At 40.3% G+C, this 21,724-nt stretch overlaps 2 protein-coding genes across 2 annotated transcripts; both read left to right on the forward strand.

Annotated features, from left to right (window-relative positions):
* The first annotated feature begins 70 nt into the window (after positions 1-70).
* Positions 71-4,366, forward strand: mettl18 (methyltransferase 18, RPL3 N3-histidine). The gene is made up of 2 exons (XM_074645740.1): positions 71-419; positions 3,261-4,366. The coding sequence occupies exons 1-2, from the start codon at positions 213-215 to the stop codon at positions 4,218-4,220; spliced, it is 1,167 nt and encodes a 388-aa protein (XP_074501841.1). The 5' UTR covers positions 71-212; the 3' UTR covers positions 4,221-4,366.
* A 6,745-nt stretch (positions 4,367-11,111) lies between these two features.
* Positions 11,112-21,523, forward strand: sufu (suppressor of fused homolog (Drosophila)). The gene is made up of 12 exons (XM_074645757.1): positions 11,112-11,478; positions 13,169-13,303; positions 13,644-13,780; positions 15,269-15,411; positions 16,126-16,211; positions 16,468-16,540; positions 17,144-17,300; positions 17,438-17,540; positions 17,881-18,015; positions 19,668-19,806; positions 19,901-19,969; positions 20,061-21,523. The coding sequence occupies exons 1-12, from the start codon at positions 11,330-11,332 to the stop codon at positions 20,148-20,150; spliced, it is 1,416 nt and encodes a 471-aa protein (XP_074501858.1). The 5' UTR covers positions 11,112-11,329; the 3' UTR covers positions 20,151-21,523.
* Positions 21,524-21,724: the final 201 nt, after the last annotated feature.

Raw genomic sequence — 21,724 nt, forward strand, 5'->3', positions numbered from 1 at the left:
GTTACTGCGCCTGCGCCGCGACGAAATGCATCATGGGAGTCTGAGTCATGAAGTAATTACGACATTTCAGACATGGATAGTTTCTCCATAAATTTACATTAATTGTCTGTATTTCCTATGGTTCTAAACCTAACCCCGCTTGACTTGACTTGTTGCTTTACTTCATTAATAGAAAGGTAACAAGCTGGGTGTCGGTTACTGTGATTCCCGGAATGCTGGGATTTGTAGTTCTTACCCGCAGCGTCTCTCTGCTAGCTACATGTGGAGCCTGCTGCAGTAAAAGCGAAGATACCAACTTTACCAAACTCAAACTAGCTGTGTTGTCACTCATCATGTCGTTTTGCTTTAACTTCGACGTTCCGGCACAAACAACACGTCCGGACGACGTGGACGGAAAGAAAGTCACTACTGCTAAATGTGTGAGTAACTGTGAGTTAGCTCACTAACATGTGTTCTAACTTCTACTCAGAGTACTCAGAGCTGTCAGGTAGTGATGTCAGAGCGACCTGTTGGCATGGATACAGTCGTTAATAATAGAGAGGTAAAATATGTGCATGCAGAGGCGTGTATAATGTTATGAGGGATGGGGGCATTGAGTGGAAGAACAGGACCCTAGATAGATAGATAGATGGACCACGTGTCTCCACCTTCTCCCACTGGACACAAGTGAAGCCAAAATATTGAAAATATCCCAGAAACAGGTGTGTGGTGAATCATTTCTAAACCTAAACCTGAACCAACTCTTATAACTACCAAGGGGGGCGCTATCATTTTAACAGGAGGGAAACACTATTTGACAGGGGAACAGACTTCAATATAACACCTGAGCTGCAATCTTGAGATTGTGACGTCATTTGGAGCCAGACTCTGCAGTATGGTGGGATGTAGGTCCCGCCCACACACCCTCCTGAGCCAATCATGAACCGAGCACGGCAGCAGCTTGTTAACGTGAGCCACCTAGCTGCTATGTTAGCACCACGGTAGCTGTTTGGCTAGAACAGGGGTCATCAACCTTTTAATATCAAAAGAGCCATTTTAGGAAAAAAAAGTCGTAATATTCCGAGAATAAAGTCATAACTTTACGAGGAAAAAAAGAAAATAACACATGAAATTACTACTTTATAATATTAGGAATTTATTCTCATAATACTACGACTTTTTTCTCGTAAACCTTAGACTTTATTATCTTAATATTATGACTTTTTTCTCGTAAACCTTAGACTTTATTATCGTAATATTATGACTTTATTCTCATAATATTATGACTTTATTCTCCAAATCTCAGATTTATTTTTTCCCCTCAATGTGGCCCTAATACTCCGTCGTAACATAGACCTATAACAATGATAAATAAAAATGATAATGTAAACAAAAAACAGTTTTTCATTTCCATTTTCAAAAAGGAGCTAAAGAGCCGCATGTGGCTCCGGAGCCGCAGGTTGCAGACCCTTGGGCTAGAAAGACACAACAACTAGCCATAATATCTCTATAACTACATTTATGGCCAAGCTGACACATGTTCTATTACACAGACTCGTGACGGTAATGGAAAGTTAAAGTTACATCTCCTCTCTGGTACAATTCCCGAGCCTCCGGCTGCTACTACTTCACTAAGAGCAGCTGTCAATCACAGCTGTCAATCATGACGTCTCACCCCCCTTTTTATAGCATCAAATAACTCATTAAAACCAAACTTATAAGAAAAATGAACACTTGAATATACATCAGCTCGATAAGAACTACCTAAAATATGACAGAAAGCATCTTTGGGAAAAATTATTTGAGGTGAATTTTGACTTTTTAGTTTGGCCCATGTCCCATCTGCTAACCTAGAGAGGACGGTATATACAGTATGAGCAATACTGCAGCCAGCCACCAGGAGCCGATCCAGATGTTTTGGCTTCAATGTTGGGAAGCTGTCCTCTCTTTATACATCCATTGAGCTGTCATGTCGTCCATCTTTATATACAGTATGGCTTAGACCTGTCGTTTTTTTTAAATAACAACTTTATTACTGAATAACATCAACATTTCCATCTGTAACAATGCAAAATATTAGGAGAACAAGTAAGGAAAATAATTCCTAAACTCGTTAATAAGATAGGAGATTTTCTGGGTTTTTTTTCAATTTACATTAATTAATTTGGTAAATACATAATAATGACAAAAGGTTTAGCTTAATAAATATTTAGACTAAATATATATATATATATATATATATACTAATATATATTAGACTATTCAATACTTGAATAGTATTGATTTTGACATTTATCCAACTATGTAGATAGACCTCTCTTCTGTTATAATAGATACAGGTAAAGATGCTCTTGAATGCACCAGAAAACAGCAGGAGCACACCCCCTCACTTATACACACACACACACACACACACACTATGCAGATTTTTAATTGAGTAATTTCCACTGTACAATTCCATCACAATTAATGAACATTGAAATGAAAGTTAGGTGTGCATCCACTAGGGAGCGTAGGTTGACAAGCTCCTTGCCCATGAGCCTTGACGTCACAGGGAGGAGGCATGACAATAAAAAGTCATAGCGGAAATCATACATTCATACTGATAGACTGATCATTGTAAAGCAACTAACATCCAATCGAACACAACACTGTTATAGATTTGTTTAAATCCAACATGTTCATGGTGTTTTCACAACATCCAGAAGGATCCCAGGCCTATTAACAGATTGTCTGTTTCATTTAACCTCACGAGATTACTTTCATCAGCAGACGTCACTTTGAGCCATGTTAACTGAAACTTGAAGATGTGAACCCATGTTTCAACATCACCACTACGTATGTTGGTTGGTAAGGCTTAAAAGTAAGTTAAGTAAGAATCTAAATTAGTAAGATATTGTCGTATGTTAAGTGACAGCTTTAATATTTAATTTGTTTTAATAAAACATGAGCCGTGTTCATTTTGTTTCTTTCCAAAACACTTACAGCACAGCCTACTTGTGACATCCGGAATTCATAGGAAAATTCCTACGAACACCCAAAAGCACCGTGATCATTTAAATTTGAGCATTCCTATGCTATGAGTTGTTATCTCTCGCTACACAGTCTCATTGTATTGCTGAATTATAAATCTGTACTGCCAAGTGTGCCTCAAGCCATGCTATTTTCAACTTGAACGCTCATGTTGTCTATGTAGTGTAGTCATAATTTTACACAGAGCCATCAGACACACACATAGCCGATATGTTCCCTAACCATGCACGCTGCTTTGTGTTTTTCAGACGGAGGATGATACCAAACCAGCAGCTCCAGTCAAAGAGGCCGAAGAGCACCTTCCACCATCCGACCCACAGCTCCTCCTGAGGGATGCTGTCACTGAAACGGTTACCATAGGAACTCTACCTCCTCTCCACTTCCTCAACGAGACCGTTTTTGAGAAGACGGCCTCGGAAAGAGAGGACGGGGAGAAAATTCTCTCTCGCACAATGGAGCAGAGGTCTGACCTCATCTCCGGCGTGTACGAGGGAGGGCTGAAGGTGTGGGAGTGCACTTACGACCTCCTGGAGCTGATTGAGAAGGACGGAGAGACCTTTGAGGGGAAGGCAGTTTTGGATTTGGGCTGCGGCGCGGGGCTGTTGGGGATATTAGCTCTGCGGAGAGGAGCCAGGCAGGTCCACTTTCAAGATTATAACAGCACAGTTATTGAACAGCTCACAGTGCCAAATGTAATAGTAAACTGCCAAGAGGATGATGAAGTAGACAGCGAAGATGACACAGAAGGGAGGGGCAAGGGAAAAACAGATGGTTTTAAGAAGAAGGTGGAAGAGAAACAAGAGGTAAAAGATGGCAGCCCATCACCCAAGAAAAGAGCCTCAGACCCATCCCAGCACCCGTTACTAGCCAAGTGTCGCTTCTTCTCCGGTGACTGGAGCACATTTCTTGCTTTGCTTAAAAAAGAGGACCCACAGCCCAAATATGACATCATATTCACCGCAGAGACCATCTACAACACCGCATACTACCCAGCGCTACACGAGACCCTCCACAAACTGCTGGCACCACATGGACTGGTCTACCTCGCCACCAAATCCCATTACTTTGGCGTAGGTGGTGGGCTGCACCTGTTTGAGACGTTTGTGGAGCAGAGGGGTGTTTTCTCTTTGGATCACCTGTGGGATGGGGAAGAAGGACTTCAGAGACATGTAGTAGTCTTACGTTTTAAAATGGTAAAGGACACTTGAATAAGTGAAGCAGATAACTGTCAGGGATCCTACACAGTTTATTACAATAAAAAATATCAGGATTTCCTTTTCTATTTGAAGCTTGTAAGTTGTATGTCACAGCAACCGTGGTAAAGCTGTAATAAAATATGCCGTCTCATCTCCCATTTGCTCTTTGGTTACCTATACCTTCTTTCACTTCCTATATAGAAATTTGAATATGTCTGCCGGTAAGAAAAGTGCAGTTGAAAGGGGCTGTTACAGGTCTTTAGATGCACGGGGAGGAAAGAAAGGAAATGGGCTCAGTGACCTTTGCGAGTGATTTCCCCAGTGTTCAAACAGCAGCATGAAAGCCAGGCTTGTTTCTGAAGTCCGGCGCAAAATGTCAATTGCAACTTATCCCACCAGCCCAAGGATGTAGTTTGAAAGTGGATTCTGGAGTCACAGCACATCAATGGTGGGACACTATGGGGTCTCTGTACCTCTTATTCAAGTAATGGCTCCTCTCGATTCTGTCGTTTTTTTACCTTCAGTTAATGTCAAATATGCAATCTGGGTTTGTGCTATTGCAAAACAGACATGACGCATTATTACTAGTATGTACATCCAGGAAATATGTGCAAATACATCCAAGTACAGGAAGGGAACTACGTGATCATTCATGTGGAAACCCCTTTTCGTCCAGATCAAGGAAATCAATTGAATTATTCTGACAGGGCTTTTTTTCTGAGGAAGTATGCGTAAAATCCAGACAAGTTTCTCGTATTTTAGGTGACTAGATAAGGAGGATGAGGAAATCAAAGGGTTTTCACAGGGTCACCGGACACCGAAACTGTCAGCTAGTTTATTCAATAACTGTGGTTTCACCCTGCTGACCCAGTCCTGTCATGTTCCGCTGATTGAACACAATCAGTATCACATCCCTGTCATGTTTGACTTAGACCAGAGAGCAAACAAGGTTATTTTAGGAAGGCTGTGTTATTGAATACACCCGTATCACCTGAGTAAATGACTCCAGCTATGCAAATTGAATCGATCTCATCATAAACATGCCCATGACGCAAGAAGCACACACACTGCCCTTCTGATAAATATAATTTAGCAGTGATCAAACACTTCTCTAGGAAATGTGTTGTCAACAGCTCAAACATGACGGTGCATTTCAACACCCACAGAGTGTGTGGATAGAATTTCCACTTACTTATTATGTAAATCTACTGTAGTGTTAAAGACTATTTCACTCTTACGCACACACGAAACACCAAACACGGTTTCTGTTTGCATATGCCCGGCCAGCAAGCTTCCAGTGTGTCCGCTTCGTCATCGTCTCTCTCATCTCGACAGCTGTTCACGGCCTGTGGGGGAATTCCTGGTTCCTCGAGTAGACGCAGCCTTTCCCCTGCTTACTTTATGGGAACAGGGGGCAGGGCCAGTCAGATGGTTTTCCTCAGAAACTATTATGTGTTGATTCACTGTGAGGGGGCGTGCTCTTCACCACTCCCACTGTTTCCTTCTTACTGGGAAGTGACTGTCAAGCTTACCGAACGCAGGGAGTGTATGAAAAACAGATAGAGAGGAGGGAGGGCAGGCTGATGGGTGATGTGAAAGGTGGTGGTATTTAAGGTTCTTTGCTCTGAATGTCAGACAGTGTGCTGTAGCCTTCCTCGGGACTTGGAGGACATGGGAGAGTGAGCAGAACATGCAGGTGAACTGGGGAGGGATGGCTTTCTGTGTGTTCATTCAGTTTTGAGAGACTTGCTGCCTGATTCAACACTAAAACGTCTTTTTGCTGAGATGGGACTGCTGAAGAGTGTTTAAAGCTTGACCCTGTGGGAGCACAGTCCTGGGAGGCCTTTTTGAGGAGATGTATTTCTGATATATCAAGATCTGGAGGGAAAAGTCTCTCTGAATGACTGGGGTAAGTATATAGGTAGAAAACTTGTCAATTTAAAAAAGAATTCTGCACACATTTGATCTAAAATTGTCAGAAATGCCTATACAAAAGTGCAAGGAAACTTTCAACGTGTTTTAAGTTGTGAAATATTTTGTATTAGGTGGAAAAGAGTTCTTGCAAAGAAAGCAACTTCCACATTTTCTGAGCACAAGCAGATGGCGTGTGGTAATGCTGTCATACTATGTTAATGAACCCGCTCTTTGTGTGAGAGCTGTTTAAACTAGTGCAGACTGAATTCATGTCCTCATAGGGGAATTTTTTTTTCTAGTAATAGGCCGCAGAACCGGTTGTTTCCCAGTCCAACTGCCGGAAAGATAGGAGTTTCCTGAACGTGTTCAGGTGTGGCCTTCCTCAGAAAGGTCATTGTACTGTATTGCATGTATCCTAAAAGAATGTACACTCCTACTGAATAAACCCCAGTGACATTGAGGAAGAATCTCACTGTACTGTAACTGTCAATATTGACCCCAGGCCTTGAATGAGGTGTTTTTTAGAGGAAGGAAGAGATCCCATAAAACAACACAGGTCAGTTAATATCAAACTTCCATCGGAGGGTTCAAAGATACATCGACCAACTGTCAGTAATCACATTGTCCCAAAGTTCTTTTCCTGGGAGTGGACGGCCGTAAATGATGAGTCATTTCATGCCTCCACCAGAGCACTATCACCATGATCTGATTCAGTGCTTGCATCAGCCCAGTGGACAGACTTTCAGTTCAGTGGTTGAGAAGCATTTCCAGGAATACTTAGGTTAAGATGGTTGGATTTCCTCAGACGACCCTGAAACTCCCCGTGGGCTCTGTTTAACCACAGCGTTGGATCCATTCAATCGTAACGGCATTTCGGAGGTTTGTTTTCCACTTTGGTTTTATTTCACTTACATAAAAATGCCTCTCAATCTGTTGCCAGTTTATGAAAAAGTCTGTTTTGAATTACATGTTGCACTACTGTACAAAGGAAATGCCAACTATGATTGATCACTGTTTAAGGTCAACTTTGGTAATGGCCTATTGCTCAAACTTCCAACGAAAGAAGTAGAGCTGACGTTATCTCATCATCACCCTGCATTTCTTGAGAAATAGGGAAGGTCATGTGTGACTCAACCTCAACGGGCTGCTCAACATTTTAGACTGTACGCCTTCATCTTCACCACACTTTTATTGTTAATTACTGACGTTTTTATGCTGTTTTATTGATTACATATGGCTTTATTTTGGTTTTATTTCATTAAGGCGTGGGCAGAATGTTGAAAAGAGCATTAATAATGAAGCATAAAGTCATTCAAGGATCATTCGAGGCTCCTGAGGACCAACTTTTGATAAGTGCTGTACTATGAGAACTGAATTCCATAGATGGTGGCGTCTTCAGGTCTCGTCTATGGGCTCAGTTCTTTTGGTACGGTACTAGTTTGTCAGCAGCCTTACTGCACAGCACCAGAGAGCGGAAATCACCACCATCAAAAAACATTAATACTTGTGTGTTTAACAGTCATTCCAGCATGTCTTAGGTTTACATTACATTTGTAGGTTTGTGTTTATCGTTACATTTCTTCAAATGATGAATGAGGTGTTTCTAATTGCTTATTATTTTAATGTGAATAAAATAAACACATTTGTAAATTAATGTTCAAGCATATTTTTAATAAAGTAAATCAAACTTAATCATTTTCCTCTGTAATTTATTGACTTTCATGACATTTTGTTTGAATTGTAAAATACTGCAACATGTAAGTAATACAGTACAACGAGTGAGCGCATTCAAGGACAATGATCTTTAGAAATACTAAGGGCTACCGTGCCACATGCAGCCCACACATTTACAGATCTTATCTCTGCTCTAGCTCCATAAAAATATGCAGCCATGGTGATGGCAGTTAGCAAGATTAGATATAAACAATAAGCCTGGATATCACAGCCAACATCTTTTTGAATTACAACATCATGGGAATCTAACAAAATTGCCAACCTGCAACTGACTCAATCATAGATAAGTGTAGTCCACCAGTACTGGTTTAAAGCAGTTATTTTTGAGGTAGTGTCTCTAAGTTATTCTAGGATATGCCATGCGCTGTACACAGGATCCTCCTGATAAACTCTGCATTTGCACACATATCTCCCACATGGATTGAACAGCATTACAGAAGAAGGCCCATAGTAGTGTTTGTACTCTTCACCATCCTGGTTTCCTTAAGTTCCTGGCCATATGGCTGTGTGTACTGTGTGTGTTGGTGATAGGCAGAAAAAAGTGGCTGCTATTGTACCACTTCCTAGTGAGGAAATCTGTTGGCTGATGAAACACCAGGCTTCATTGACACTGCTGTACTCTTGCATTCAGTATTGTCATGAATGAGATGACAACACCATGATTATCAGGGGAAATTATCATTTTTAAATCCCAAAGGTCCTCACCGTAGCATGTTTTTTTCTCATGATTAGTGTCTACTAATGCATATTTTTATTTTTCTGAAATAAATTATTCTCATTTTACAAATTGGTACTCTAAAAATTATATATAATAATGTCTCTGCCATGTAGCCCAAAGATAGACAGTAGGCTGTGATATGCACTCTCATGCCAACATTCCAGATATGCACTATGTTCAGGTGGACTAATCGGCGAGGGGCGGAAGTCTTGGACACTGAAGTATCGAACATGAGGTAACCAGAATTAAGGACAGAGAGCCAGATATTTCCACCAAAAAGGGACTTTATTTTAGATTAACTTCCCCTTTAACATCATTAAATGGTGTATCTGCATTAAATGCACAAACAAAGGGAGATGCATGACATAAACAGCGTTGCGCATGCCTTTACTCATTGTAATCATAATTATCAACTCAAAGCCGGATAATATTTAAACACAAACAATATTCTAGTTAAACATGGGAAGTCATAAAGTGAACAGACATAGGCATAACATTATCAAAGTGATAAACCTGAAAGAATAACTCACTTTAGATGCACTGGATGAAGACAGGGGACCAGGTCTGGCTGTTAGCACGGTAAAAAGAGAAATGTTCTTCCTCCTCTTCTATAGGAGCGCTGATCATGTGCAGATTGAGCTCACCTATACCTAGTTGTCTCTAAACATTACAGGTGAGCCTGCGGCAGACATGAAACACTTTCTAACACACTTACAGCACAAGGATCACAAGTGCAAGTACATTTACGCAAGCACTTGACTTAAGTTCTTGAGGTGCTTGTGCTTTATGTGAGCATTTCCATTTAGTTTTAGTCCACTTAGATCTACCTCACTTGCCTGATATAAGACAGAATTGTCAACTCTGTTTCGGTCAACTTGAACTTGGAGTGGGCGGAATGAAAGGTCTGGACCCAGGTCACTGCATTTCAGAAGGAAATTTTAAATTGTATTGGATCAGATCATAAAATATGATGCATAGATTAAACAACCTAATAAGGTAGTTACAATTAGATCCACCTCAACCAACTACAACATTAAAGAAAATATGCTTACATTGTTAATGCATCAGTATTTACAATCCAATAGCAGGTCTATGATATATATAATAGTATACTCTCACAAGGGCCTTTTTTATGCATAATGCATACTTAATTTTTTTTGCATATAATAAGCCTACCTCTGCTCTTTTACTCAAGTAAAAGTACTTTAAACGCAGGGCTTAAGTGGAGTATTTTACGTTATAAAGAATATCAACTAAGAGGGACACCTTGAGGCTGGACAAGCTGATCAGGCGGTTGGCTCTGTGGTCTGCGTGGAACTCGACTCTCTGGTGACGTTGGCAGAGGAAAGAACACTCAACAGACTGGTGGCCATACTGGACAACGCCAGCCATCCTCTGCACGCCGTCATCACCAAACAGAGGAGCTGGTTTAGCGGCAGGCTGCTGCTCAAGTGCTCCACAGACAGACTCAGAAAATCCTTTGTCCCCCGAGCCATCAAACTGTACAACACCTCTCTAGGGAGGGGGGGACAAAAGAGGACGGTCTGCAGGACAGATAATAATGCACTATATTAATTTTTAACAGTCTCTTCTGCACTATATTCACTTTTTTTAATAGTCATGTATCACAACTGTTACCCTGCACTATATTCAGTTTTAACAGTTTTCTTCATCTCCTTATATTTTTATATCTGGTATATTTTTTTTTACTTTGCACTACTAACTTTTTTCCTGCCTTTTTACTAACGGCTAATGTTTTGCACTATGGAACTGTGATGCTGGAAACTTGAATCTCCCTCGGGATCAATAAAGTTACTATCTATCTATCTATCTATCTATCTAATACTTCTTTAAACACTCCTTAGTTGAGCTTTTCTATCAAAGACTCATTTGGCCCATACATACATACGTCATTTGCAATTTGGCCCCTGAAAAACTTGTGAGGCCCTGACCCTAAAAATCACATCTGCCTACTGTTTCTTTGATTGACAGTGTATCAGCCAATCACAATCATTAACAAATTTAGCTCCACCTCAACCAACTACAACATTAAAGAAAATATGCTTACATGTTAATGCATCAGTATTTACAATCCAATAGCAGGTCTATGATATATATAATAGTATACTCTCACAAGGGCCTTTTTTATGCATAATGAATACTTAATTTGTTTTGCTTATAATAGGCCTACTTCTGCTCTAACTTTTACTCAAGTAAAGGTACTTTAAACGCAGGGCTTAAGTGGAGTATTTTATGTTATAAAGAATATCAATACTTCTTTAAACACTCCTTAGTTGAGCTTTTCTATGACAGACCCATTTGGCCCATACATACGTACGTCATTTGCATTTGGTCCCTGAAAAACTTTGAGGCCCTGACCCTAAAATCCCATCTGTTTACTGTTTCTTTGATTGACAGTGTATCAGCCAATCACAATCATCAACAAATCCACACCAACCTAAAAGCCCGTTTTTCATTGGCCAGTAGTAGCCGTCAGTCAGTGACGTCACGACCCCCATCCAACCAATGGTTACTAGTTTAGTGTAGAGGATGATCAACAGGCCGTGTCCTGCTGAGTGTAGCACACACAACGGTCCGGGTTAAACCTCCACTCTTTACAGTCAACATCAGCACTGGGAACCCTTTATGCTGTAGTGTTGTCTTGTGTTTGTTGAACCGGGGGTAGATAGCAACAGATAACTGCATAGACGTTGTTTATTTAACTAGAAGAAGCAGATTAGTTGGAGTCCGTGTTATGGATGAGGTCCGGCCTACCAGCGGAGCTCCAGCCCCCGGACTGGTGCCGCTGTTTCCCCCAGGACTGCAGGCCATCTACGGGGAATGCCGGCGACTTTACCCCGAGCAGGCCAACCCGCTGCAAGTCACAGCCATTGTGAAATACTGGTAGGTACCTCCGTTTTGTTGTTGCTGCTCTGACAAACCTGTAGCCCCAAAGTCAGTGTGACAAGTTTACGTTGTTATGGCTACTAGACGTTACACGTAGGTAACGTTACTTTAGCTGCTAAGCTAACATCTCATCAACATTAGAGCCATACTGTACGTAACTGTACGTAACTGTGCGTAACTGTGCGTAACTGTACGTAACTGTAAACTCTGGAGAGGTTGAAGATGCAGTACCAAACTATACTAGCTTCATTTAAATGTAGCTCAGTAGTTTTATACAAGTTATTGTCTCCCAGTTAGTTAAATGTCTTTACATAAGTTTCTGCATTATTGTGGTTAAATAGTTATTTGAGCGATAGAAGGTAAATGGTGTACTTTAATGGAAGTTATTCAGATGTTTGTGTAACAAGTTGATAGAATAGAAAGCTTTATTGTCATTGTATTAAATACAACGAGATTCAAGGTTGCCAGTTCTGGTCAGTGCTTTAAAACAAATACTTGACAAGACTAAACGAGGCAGATAAAACATATAACAGGTAAAACACACATAGTTATAAAGCAAATAAAATAGGTAAAGTAGATGTAATAAATAAATATAAACAGAAATGTTACACTAGAAGTATAAAATGTAAAAATAAATGTAATGTAAACAGAGGTAATTGCACTTGAAGAATAGGTAGGGTAGATGTAATAAATAAAATGTAAACAAAGTTGCACTTGATGTGTATATTGCATCAAGGATATATTGCACAGATAGTTATGGCTACTAGACGTTACACGTAGTTAATGTTACTTTAGCTGCTTAGATAACCTCTCATCAACTAACATTAGAGCCATACTGTACGTAACTGTACACTTTGGGGAGTTTGAAGATGCAGTATCAGGGTCTGAAATTAACCTTTTTCCTCACCTGCCACTGTGGCAGGTCACTGAACATTTCTACCAGCCACTCAATTTATTTGTCTGCCACTCCTGAAATGTATGTAGAACTCTTTGGACTTGTAAACACTGAGTCAGTGGTATCAGACACTAGAATTATGGAATATATTATGTAACCTTAATCTAATCCCTGACTATTTTTAACTCAGGAATTGCCTTTTAAAAAATAATATTTCTTAATATAAGGAAGTCCTATTTGCCATGGTGGTAGATAGGGTGACGCGATATATAGGTATTGACAATAACTATGATAATATTGTATAAATAATTCAACGCCTCCAAAATCATTTAATATATACAGTTATGGTTACAAACTCTCTCTACCTCCCTACACTTGGGTGTACTGTAATTAATTTGCCAAGAAGAATTTGACTGGTAGCTTTTCTTTTTTGGCAAGTTTTCTATAGATATCTGAATAATACCATTATCATCAATTATATTGGCCACAATAATTGTGTTGTGAAAATCTGATATTGTGACATCCCGAGTGGCAGGTGACCTGAAATCCTTACCTGCCACAGCCAACATTTACCCTGTTATTTGGCAGGTGGCAGGTGTTAATTTCATTCCCTGTGCAGTACCAAACTATACTAGCTTAATTTAAATGTAGCTCAGTAGTTTTATACAAGTTATTGTCTCCCAGTTAGCTAATTTCTTTACATAGGTGTACTTACTTAAGACTGAACACAGTCCACTGACAATTGAACAGTTTCTGACATGGCCGATGATGTTCATTTTATGCTTCTCACAGGTTAGGAGGACCTGACCCCTTAGACTACATCAGTATGTACAGGAGTACAGGCTGTGCAGCTCAGGACATCCAGGAGCATTGGCACTACGTCAGCTTTGGACTGAGTGACCTCTATGGGGATAATAGGGTTCATGAGTAAGTAGTACTGCTATTGTAAATACTTGACTTCCTGTTGCGTGGGGGGAGTATGTGTAATTTAAACACATATTTGATGGGATAGATGAAGAGCTTTCTGCATCTGTTTCTTTTTCATTTAATTCATTTCACATTTTGAAAAACCTGGGAAATCTGTACGTCAGATCAAACCTTTCTAAGTATGCTAAATATTTGCTTATGTCAGGAGCCCACCTACTGACTAAGTCAAGCATTGTGATTTTCACAACCCCCATGCATATAATAAATAAATAAATAAAAGTACAGCTCCTGATGTTTTGTTTTCCCAGTTTCTTACTGTGTGTGTGTGTGTGTGCCTTAGATTCTCAGGGGCAGACGGGCCCAGTGGGTTTGGTTTTGAGCTCACTTTTAGACTCAAAAGAGAGACGGGAGAGACGGCACCACCAACCTGGCCAGCTGAACTCATGCAAGGCTTGGCTCGCTATGTGTTCCAGTCAGGTAAGAACACAGCGATTAGAGGGGTACAAAACAAATGAAACAAAGCTGTACTTTTTGCATCTTTGCATAGAGTAAGCTACACATTAAAACATCTCAAGGTCATGACAAGCCATTTAATCTCCCATCTCTATTGTAAAACAAATAATAAATTGGTTTGAACAACTTAATTGTGGATAGTTTTGCAGCAATAATGGTGAAGGATTAGGAGATTTCATACTGTAATAAGTGTTCCAGCGATAAGGGAACTATTGAGATTTAATTTATGGTATTAAAGTCACCAAACATTTGGTGTTATTATGTAAAAAGGTGCATGCTTTTCTTAGTTTAGTTAAAAGTCTCAGCTGTTATTCAGATTTGGGCTCTGGAAATGGCAGTGTCATTTTCTGTTACTTTAGACATTTTAAGAAGGAACTGATTAATTGATTAATCAATAAAGTGACGGAGAGATTAAGAGGTAATGAAAAACATTGTTAGTTCCTGCATTCTTCATCCTTCACCTGGAAAATGTGTGACAAAGAGTAATGGTTTGTATTTTTCATTTAGTCACACTTTGTTAATAGTCTAGTAAATGATTCATCTGCACGGGTTTTGATAGACCAACTCTTTTTGGCTGCAGTTGGCATGCCTCCTTGTCACGTCTTTGTGAATGTGAAGAATGTGTTCTTTGTAAAGGTTGCTTGTAATTCCTGTTATACATTCAAACATGCAAGAATAGAGGAGGCAGCAGTCTTAGGTTCAGTACACGCTGTTTGTGTTTGTTGGAGCTCTGGGTATTGACAGGAAGTCTAATTTCCCCTTTCTTTCCCTTCACCGTTTTAATAGGATTGTTTTCACGAATGGCAAACAAGACCGTTGTTGTAGTGTGTGAATGTATACTCTGTGTGTAAAGGGTATATACTGTGCTGCTAAGTTCTTTAAATCCTTCAGTTGTGTATTATAATGTGCACAAGAAAGTGTGGTTGAGAGGGGAGGGGGCATTTAAAAGCTGTGAAAGAGAAGAAGGCTATTCTCTCCAGGCTCCCCTCTCCTCACCACCCAGCCCTTCTCTGCTATCCAGCTGGGGTCAATTTGCGCGTGGGTGGGCTGGGCTCCTGAGCTAAATGAATGCTGATTCCTGGCCGTCTTCCCCCTCGCTTTTCTCCTGGAGCAAATCTGGACTGGGTGCATGTTACCTCCCAAGCAGACAGATTCCTGCTTTTTCTTGCCACATTTGGTTCTCAATTTCTCTCTCTCACACTTACTCACTAAAATTCCCTCGCCGATCTGTGTCCCCTCTTTTCCTGTTACTGCAACTTTCCTTCAGCAATTCTGTACCATCAGATATGAAAAGTAGGAAAGTAGGACTGCTTCCCACTGGTGGCTGAAGGTACAGGCCCAAATGCACTCTGCAGATTAATGACTCATGACGTGTGTATTCTAGACAACTTAAAACCGCACAATTTGCCCGACTTTAAAAATAATGTCTCCCTTTTGTTGTCTCTTCTACAGAAAACACATTTTGTAGTGGCGACCATGTATCGTGGCACAGTCCACTAGACAACAGTGAATCTCGTATCCAGCATATGCTGCTCACAGAAGACCCACAGATGCATCCAGTTCAAACGCCATTTGGCTCAGTGAGCTTTCTCCAGGTGAGTTCAAATATGTGATATTCGCATAGTTTAAATACCTTCACATCAAGCCCTTTTGGAATATTTTTACCTACTAAATGAAAGCCGATAACAGCCATTTGGACATGCATGGACTGCAATTTAAAATCAGTGATGATAATACAGGACACAGTACATTTGGCCAAAATACCAAACTAAAATATTAAAAGTTAATACATGAAATGAAAACATTTGTGTAATCCAAGTAAAAAAAATCTGATTTGTTGTCCAGTATGATGGATGATGATAGATATTTGGAGTCCAAGAGATTGTGTGTACACTCATCTCATTTTTTAAGTGTTTAAGGAATTGAGTGCATTCAGTGTATGTGCATCGTTAATCCTATGGCAACAGGAGGCTGGCAGATCAACAGTCTTCAGCATGTTGTAGTGACTCTGTGTCCAATTAGCATCACGTTACATCAGCTGAATTGTTAAATGGATAATATTATTATGCAGCTGACTTGTGGCATTTAGTTAATATTACGTAATGGTACCAAATATCAACAGGAATGCTGAACTTGTAACAGTGTGTTTTCTACAAACATGATGCATTTGACCTAACAGACGTCAATGAATGAGATTTAGTTCTTATTAGTTATGAAAGTAAATAAAGGCTGTAATAGTAGTAAGAAGTATTCAGAAAGTAACCAGATTGTAGACCACGCCCTTTCATGCTCTGCTCTGTCCCCTGTAGATTGTTGGTGTTTGTACAGAGGAGCTACAGGCGGCTCAACAGTGGAACGGCCAAGGCATCCTGGAGCTGATGCGTGGAGTCAGAGTGTGAGTACAGCCGTGCATCTGTACATGATTCGGCCAGATGATAGAGAAGCCATATTGTAGATTTTAAAATGACACTATTGGGCTATGTTATTATTCTCTGGTTTTATTTTACTCCAGTAAAGCAACATGTATGGAGTCCAGTTTGAGAAATACATTGTGATAGTTACTTGTTAATTTATTAACTCTCTGTTAAACTTGATTAATGTTAATGGTTAATGCTGTCTGGGACTAATGTTGATGATTGTCCTGTGTACAGAGCTGGTGGTCCCTGGCTAATCACAGACATGAGGAGAGGGGAGACCATTTTTGACATTGATCCACACCTACAAGTAAGGCTTTATGAAGTTCTGCACACTCCGCAAAGTGAACTGTATTGTATTTATAGTGTGTGAGATAAGGGGCAGTCATATGTTCCACAGCTGCTAGTTGCTTGTGCTAGCTACATGCTATATTTTCAATAAATTAATTGTGTAACATCATCGCAATCCACTATTGTATTGTGCAGGATGTTTATTGCGGCAGCCTTTGATTGGATAGATGGTCAGTAAAGGGAATTAAATAATGAGTTCATGTGAAAGTCACCCAAAGGAAACCGATTGTCCATATAAAAAGATATAAATAGATCAAAGTAAACCATTTATAATTTGCAGTGCTAACTGGGACTGGCATGATACAGGTCAAGGATTAGTCCTGTATATCAGCGGCAAAGTGACTCTCACATATACAAAGCATTTTAAAGAGAACCCTTTATAGAGAATGTGGTGTTATTTTACTGCTACTTCTACATTATTTTTGCTCTCTGGCAGTATTTAGTGCCCCCTGTTGGCCCAGAAATCTTTATGCAGTGTCTTCTCATTTCTGAAAATGTTAACCTTATGTGAGTTTCATGTGAGCTAGTGTTGATGATTGCGTATATTTCTTGCTCATCCAAGCAGGACAGAGTGGACCAGGGTATCGAGACAGAGGGCTCTAACCTGAGTGGGGTCAGCGCCAAGTGTGTGTGGGATGATCTGAGTCGACCGCCAGAGGACGAGGAGGACAGCCGATCCATCTGCATAGGATCACAGCCACGGAGGCTCTCAGAGAAAGGTATGCCAAATCCCAAAGGAGTGAAAAGAGCAGATCCAAGAATGCCTAACCATTCTGCATGCAGGAGTTCTGGCTTCATGTTGTCAGCGGTGCATGATGGGATAATTCCATGCTGATCTTTGTCTGTGTGTTGACAGACACAGAGCAGATCAGGGAGACCCTGAGAAAAGGACTGGAGTTTAACAGCAAGGCGGCACTACCACCCATCAGCAGCCAGAGACAGAGCCATGAGAGGCCTCAGTGAGTGTTCCTCCCACACACCAAAACACAAAATGGGTTCAGCTCAGCTCAAGGGTTGCTCCAGGACAGGATAACTCCCCCCGCCATGTGCCATGACTCACAGCGCAACTGACATTGGAACTGTTATCACCATTGTTTCTTAGCTACCAGCATAGTAAGGTGGCTCGTCACTAATTTGTTGCCATTTTTCTGTGGAAGCTGCTCCATGAAAGGAGTTGTGAAATCTTAACATTTCCATTTACAGACAAAGGCCAATACCTGCCTGACTTCCTGCCTTATGTTTCCCTTTTTTTTTTGCCTTTTTCCACTCTTTCTTTTCTCTTCTTTGTCTGTTTCTTAGGAGTCGGAAGGACAGTTTGGAGAGTGAGAGTTCAGCAGCCATTGTTCCTCATGAGTTGGTCCGAACACGACAGTTGGAGAGCGTCCATCTGAAATTCAACCAAGAGTCAGGCACACTGCTGCCCCTCTGCCTGCGGTACTGCACCACTCTCTTTTTTACTCCCACTCATGATATTTACTCTTTTGAAATACCCCCCTAGACGGACGGATAAAAAAGAAAATAGTCCAAACACTGGTGTTGGATGGGTGTGGCAGAATGTCTTTATAAAACACCAGAGCAAAATCAGATGACACCAGTTTCCCAGACGTTAAAAAGTTGGCTTCTGCAATCAGACCCAAACTCGACTTTCCTCTTTCTACTTTCAATTATAGTGACCGTCTTGCATTCATTGTTGGCCACTTGTAATTTAAAGAAAGGACTGTGGTCCCCTGTATTTGCCTGGTATGTTTTGTGCAAATAGGTTTGCAATTTTTACTTCTCTCTCCTGACCCTTGACTAACTAGAGAAGTCAGCGAAGGTTATTACTGTACATTGACACCATAATTGAGCCACTGGAGTCAACACAGCTCATGTACAGTGACTGGCTCCCTTTACTGCTCATGACCTTCGTCCTCCTAAAGCTACTTCCTGTCATTTGACATGCATCGAGAAGTACGTCAAACGACAGGAAGTAGCTTTAGAAGCACAAAGGTCATGATTTGCTGAATTACAACTTCAACTGTGATTTTCAGTGATCACAAGTTCTTTAATAAAGTTGCCATTTTATTTTCCATTAGCTATCACCATGCCAACCAACTCACATTTAAGTTTCACAGACATGAGGAATTTTTTGAACATAAGGCTAAAAATGTGTGCTATGAAAACACAAAAAACATGCATACAGACACAACAAAAAGTTATTACATTGTATGCTATGGTGACAAAAGAAATGGTAAATTGAAGCCATCTGGTTTTCACCTTTTATTCAGAATGTGACTTTTTTTGGAATGCGTTTTTTCGCAGACAAAATACCACCTAAGCAATTACTGTTCAATAGGAACTGTAGGATTTTTTATAAATGCTCCTCTGCACAGACCGGAGACGAACCTGCTTAATGTAATGTCTATCTAAGGAAAAGAACAAAGACCAAAGTTAGTTGACAGAGAGACCTTTGTGTGTGAGAGAAGGAGAGAGATGTGCTGGGAGTTAAAAGCAAGAACACTGTGTAAAGGGACCAATTATGGGATACTGACATGGGGTGTGATTACATCAAATGTTGCCTACAAACTATGTCACTTTTAATCTCCGAAAAGGTCGTGAAAACAGGTGAGCATTTCATTCACCCAAGTTAAGAGATGTCTCTGCCCTATTAGAGATAGTCTGTGTTGAAAATATACTACTAACCAATTTATTGGGTATTTTAGTGTAATATCACTTTATATATACACTTTATATCTGTCTTGATTTATTACTAAATATTTCACTGTTTCCAAATGTCTGCAGTTACTCAAGGAAATTGGCACAAGTCAAATGAAGAAGAAACATTTATGTCCTTGCACTGTTTTTCTTCAGTAGATTAATTCTTGAAAACCTTCTCTAAGATGCTGACTGTTACACTGTCGCCTCAAGTGATAACATGTTTTTGTAAATATCCAGATGGGAACTGGCTATCTTCAGTCATCACAGACACTATGATAACTTTATCCTTTTGAAAAGCTTGCTAGTAATCATCACGTGGAAAGAAATCTTCAGTTAACACACACACACACACTCACGCACCTTTTTGTTCTGTATTTCATCTTTTACAGGGGCCGGCTGCTCCACGGGAGACACTTCACTTACAAAAGTATCAATGGAGACACAGCCATTACATTTGTGTCTACGGGAGTTGAAGGAGCTTTTGCTACTGAAGAGCATCCATATGCAGCCCATGGCCCCTGGCTTCAGGTATACACACACAGACTCGCACATAAACTCAAGGTTTCTGTGTGGCGATTTCATATTTGACGCATTTATTTGACCTTCTGCTCTCCCTGTATAGATACTGTTGACTGAGGAGTTTGTGGAGCAAATGCTGGGGGATTTACAGGAACTTAACACTCGTGAGGAGGTAAGTTTAAAAACCCTGGTATTTTAACTTTTATTTTCAGTTTGTTCAACTGCCTGTTTACCTTATATATATCCTCTCTCTCTTTGTATAGACAAAGTTACCAAAGGAGTACAGTTGGCCAGAAAAGAAGCTGACGATCTCTGTCCTACCAGACTCTGTGTTTGATAATCCACTGCAATGAGACAGAGACACTTCATCACTAGAAAACTCCTGTAGACACACACTTCCAGAGTGGACCATCATGAACAGGAGACCTCTCAGAACATGAGCTGTCAGGTCAGCACAGATATGTCGTTCCCACAGTGGACGGGCCAGAGACTGTTTCACTCCTGAAAATGATCTGAGGGATGATCTAAACACTTTAGACTGTTACTGCATTCTCAGACTATCCCCACTGTTTACAACATTTCTCTGAGGCTTGAATGCTTTTGAGGATGTCAAACCAGCCTGTCTAGATGGTTGACCTTTTAAGAGCAGTCATTATAGGTGGCACACTAGCTGTAGGGCAAAGCAGGATGTTGCCATTCCTCCAGTAAGGCCTGCCAAGGTCTGAGGTCCAAAATATACGTCACTAATGCAGTTGATAGCGCATCCTGTGATCGCCCGGTGACTCAAGCGATAACTTTGTTGTCAAAAACAGCCCTATTTATTCCACTGGCCTTTAGAACGGACGGAAAAGTCACACGTTGGAACATTTTTATCAGTGTTTCTTTCAATTGAGCTCATGTGTATAGTATTTACAAATGCTGGACATTTTTTTCTCTTGTGTGTTCGTGGTCATACCAAAGTTTTAACTGTCGGCAGTCCGCTGCCGATACTGTCTGTGTGTCAAACAGGCTGAACTATGATTAACTAATATCCACTGCCTGTTTGTCTGGGATAATCAAACAAGCATCTGACCTGTTTTCTTATCTGGCAAATGCTGCCGGTATAACCACCTCTTCTCCCCTGTGCCAAGAACATGACACCTGTGTTGAGTTTTTTTTTCTCTCACATAATGGTGCGTGTTCTAAAGTCATGAAATGAAATACATCAAGTCCGTTGTAAATGTTCAAAGACTGGGAATCTGTGGTCCGTGTCTTCCCTCAACTGTTGTCTCCAGTTGCCACATAAATATGAATTGTGTTTTTGTTTTGTTTTATCAGTAGGACCTGCTTGAAAATGAGTAAAACTCCTCAGTGCCTTGTGTTGAAAAGGACCACGTATTCTCTGTTGACTCTTGATGCCTTGATGCCTACAGCTCCCAGATTGTTAAAGAGGAGTCACTTTGAATCAAGGCTGCTGCATTCAGTCTTTTTCTGATACCGTCATTGCATTCCATTTCAACACAAAAACCGATAAGACTACTTTTACTACAAAAATGTACTCTTATACAACATTTGATGGCATCTTATTTTTGTTAGTCTTTTTCTATTCAGTGACAAATGTAAAGCTTAGACATCATTGATATGGTATTTTGTAATTACTATTTTATGACTAAACTGCCTGATTGTAATCCCCAAGTGCATTAAAGCGTGTAGGTATTTACACAAATAAAGCTGGAACACTAATGCAGAATTACAGAGTTATATTTAAAGATTTTGTGTGTAAATGGTTAGTGCTTTTATCCAAGTGTTTAACAATTTGCCTCTCATTCACACTCAAATACACACTGATGCTACCATGCAATGACACCATGGTGGTTGACATGTGTATACAGTATAGTATGTTGAGGCACACTGGATTATACTATGTTTTATGTTCCTATTAATGTAT

The sequence above is a fragment of the Sebastes fasciatus genome, chromosome 9 (genome assembly GCF_043250625.1).
Source record: "Sebastes fasciatus isolate fSebFas1 chromosome 9, fSebFas1.pri, whole genome shotgun sequence".
NCBI classification, from domain to species: Eukaryota; Metazoa; Chordata; class Actinopteri; order Perciformes; family Sebastidae; genus Sebastes; species Sebastes fasciatus.

Excerpts from the sequence above, each read along its gene's own strand:
- mettl18 (XM_074645740.1), top strand. The coding sequence starts at position 213 with ATGCTGGGATTTGTAGTTCTTACCCGCAGCGTCTCTCTGCTAGCTACA. Across the intron at positions 420-3,260 it reads AAGTCACTACTGCTAAATGT|ACGGAGGATGATACCAAACC; the intron begins GTGAGTAACTGT and ends TGTGTTTTTCAG.
- sufu (XM_074645757.1), top strand. The coding sequence starts at position 11,330 with ATGGATGAGGTCCGGCCTACCAGCGGAGCTCCAGCCCCCGGACTGGTG. Across the intron at positions 13,781-15,268 it reads TCGCTATGTGTTCCAGTCAG|AAAACACATTTTGTAGTGGC; the intron begins GTAAGAACACAG and ends TCTCTTCTACAG. Across the intron at positions 17,301-17,437 it reads ACGGAGGCTCTCAGAGAAAG|ACACAGAGCAGATCAGGGAG; the intron begins GTATGCCAAATC and ends GTGTGTTGACAG.